Below are 3,024 nucleotides of genomic sequence, written 5' to 3' on the forward strand. Positions count from 1 at the left end.
ACTGTTATGAAAAAAGGCCAAAGATGAATAGAGCATTAATTGTTTTTGACACTTGCAATATGTTTCTTCTGATTAATATATTCGCATCAACATGGTGGGTGACAACATTCATAATGCATGTCACAAAGTATATAACTTTTGTTTTACTTTTCTTGCAGTATTCAACAATTCCCTTTCAGAGAATGAGAAAACATCCGCAATTACTCGCTTTTTTCTTAGTATTAATGCATAGTTTCAAAGAAGCTCTTTGCGCTGATATACTCTTCTATGGAGAGCATACGTCTAAAAGCACCACCCGAAATTTAGCCTATGTAGGTGAAGCTCCAATCAAGCATGGTCACTCAATTGATGTACTAACAGTCTCGACAGACACGTATAATGACGAGTATAAAGACTTCGGTGTACCGACCTTAGAACCATTAATTATAAATTATGTCGAAACAGACATTCTCTCCCTATTGTATAACAATAATATTACCTATCGCGGTGTTCTGAAAGTGCTACACGAATCATATGCAACAAAATGTAATGAAGTACTCCAACAAAAGGAACATATTCGAGACACACTAAAGTCTTACGACATTGCAGTGTCAGACTCTTTATGTTACTGTTGCCCGATATTACTGCAGTATTTGCGTATCCCGTATGTACTGTTGCACACCTGGATCGACGTGGGATACTCAGCCGATGTCACTGCACCTTTATCGTACTACCCTGCTCACGATACAAACATGATGCTTACAGATGAGATGACGTTTTTAGGCAGACTTCAAAACACTTTGTCATCAATGATACTGTCAATCGAAATAAATAATATGGCTTTCTCGAGACTGTACTCAAAACTCAACAGTATTACAGGAAAACTTCTCTTCGAACAATCAACCATGCACCTTGTAGTGACAGACTTCGCAATGGACTATGTTCACCCCACAGTACCTAACATCGTTCCAATTGGACTACTGACACCAAGACCACCTAACAGATTGTCTCCAGTAAGTACGACTGCATCATTCATATATAATAGTTCTGATCTGAATTTCTGAAATACACAAAAACAAAATTGATCAGTATGTCCTGTCAACATAGGCTTGATAGTTGATTGTTTTGGCTGTAAACAAACAAATCCTAAACATTAACCAAAAGTATAGCATTTTGTCATTTGATGTTTGTATATGTGAACACATTTCTATGTCTGAAAATGTTTGTATCGTAAACAAAAAATGCTTATGTTTACGTGTAATAAAATTACAGGAATATTTGAAATATTGTTTTATAAATAGTTCGATTTCTACTCCCACGCCATATATATGACAAAAACATTGAGAAATATAAATAACACTCCAAATTATTTAGTTGTCAATTTAGGACCAGAACATATACATACTACAACAATTAATTACATCAATGCATGATAAAACCCAGCTTACATTTGATAAAAAATATATCTGTTTTTCATGTTTTGACATTGTAGTCGATTGTGAGTATAATTATACATGCAAGTATATAACATTATTTGATGTTGGTCTGGGTAGAAACTCCGCGACTTAGAATTCTTTTGTCAAGTCTGCTACATTTAATTTATGTATTCGTATATATGTTTACTGTGCACAGGTCACTTCAATAAAATAATTGAAATGTGAATCATCTTATTAAAAAATATATTATTCGAATTCAAAATACATAACAATGTCTTATAATTGGATTTTAATTATATTTCAGGACTTGGAAGAATTCATTCATAATTCAGGCGATCGTGGCGTCATAGTGGCGTCTCTCGGTACAGTTATAACATTTGTTCCAAACAAAACACTTGACATAATACTATCGACAATTGCCAGATTTCCCCTCAAAACAGTATTCAGTTACAGTGGATCAATCCCTCCAGTTGTCAGTGATAACATTAAGATTGTTAGATGGTTTAACCAAAATGATATTTTAGGTAAGTTGTGTATTTTGGTCACATTCATCAGAATAGTGAAGGGGAGATTTTATTATATAAATATTCGTTTTATTGATGTATTATTTGGTGAACCTACAATATGCGGCATAATATCAATATTATTTGTAGTCGTCTACTAGTGAGTGACAATATAACATGTCTATCCAACGTATGCTAAGCTGGCCATAATTGCTGTAAGCACAATATGTTGACTGTCTCTCGTTCAATAATGTATAAACAAGCCGTCTACGATTTATGGGAACTTAATATTACACCTACAAGTGATGTACAATAAACCGAGTGTCAATTTAAGTGTCAAATTGATTTATAATTATGATTTTTCTTCACCAGCTCACCTGAAAACGCGTTTATTTTTAACTCATAGCGGAACAAGCAGTTATCGTGAAGCTATATATCATGGAGTCCCAATGGTATGCATTCCACTGCTGTATGATCAATTTGATACGGCTGCTAAAATCAAATCTAAAAGAGTTGGTACATATGTTAAAATGAAGTCACTGAATAATGAGAACTTGTACGAAGCTATGGTAGATGTTTTATCAAATAAGAAGTAGGTAATATACATTCCATTGAACAAAATCATGTGCGATATCGTTGATAAACAAATTTTCACAAATTGCTTTGTGGTATAGTATTGTATGTAATGCGATTAAGTAGCTAACATATAACTTTTTTATAATCATTTTGTGCAGATACAGTAACAAAATCAAGAAATTATCGGCAAACGTCATGTGCGGTCAAATGGGATATATCTCCATTGATAAAAAAATTGCCGTATATACATTTTTTTCGTTTCTATTATTTGTTGCAGATACAGTAACAAAATCAAGAAGTTATCGGCAATTGTCAAAGATGTCCAAATGAATGCAACAGGAACTTCGGTCTTCTGGATTGAACACGTAACCAAACATGGTGTCAATCACTTGATTGTTCAAGGAAAACACCTTTCAGTTGTAGAGTATTACCTACTTGACGTAGTTCTTGTGATTATTGTAACCATTTGCAGTGCATTCTGGTTATCACGTCGATTTATTACATTATTCTCGCGTGCTATCAGACAATAG

At 33.7% G+C, this 3,024-nt stretch overlaps 1 protein-coding gene across 1 annotated transcript; it reads left to right on the top strand.

Annotated features, from left to right (window-relative positions):
- Positions 1–224: 224 nt before the first annotated feature.
- LOC146735440 (UDP-glucuronosyltransferase 2C1-like) lies at positions 225–3,024 on the top strand. Its single transcript, XM_085506308.1, has 4 exons — positions 225–992; positions 1,720–1,939; positions 2,291–2,510; positions 2,772–3,024. Exons 1-4 carry the CDS (start codon positions 225–227, stop codon positions 3,022–3,024), a joined length of 1,461 nt encoding a protein of 486 aa, XP_085362434.1.

This window comes from Saccoglossus kowalevskii, chromosome 12 (genome assembly GCF_978046115.1).
Source record: "Saccoglossus kowalevskii chromosome 12, keSacKowa6.1, whole genome shotgun sequence".
NCBI classification, from domain to species: Eukaryota; Metazoa; Hemichordata; class Enteropneusta; family Harrimaniidae; genus Saccoglossus; species Saccoglossus kowalevskii.

Excerpts from the sequence above, each read along its gene's own strand:
- LOC146735440 (XM_085506308.1), top strand. The coding sequence starts at position 225 with ATGCATAGTTTCAAAGAAGCTCTTTGCGCTGATATACTCTTCTATGGA. Across the intron at positions 993-1,719 it reads CACCTAACAGATTGTCTCCA|GACTTGGAAGAATTCATTCA; the intron begins GTAAGTACGACT and ends ATTATATTTCAG. Across the intron at positions 1,940-2,290 it reads TAACCAAAATGATATTTTAG|CTCACCTGAAAACGCGTTTA; the intron begins GTAAGTTGTGTA and ends TTTCTTCACCAG.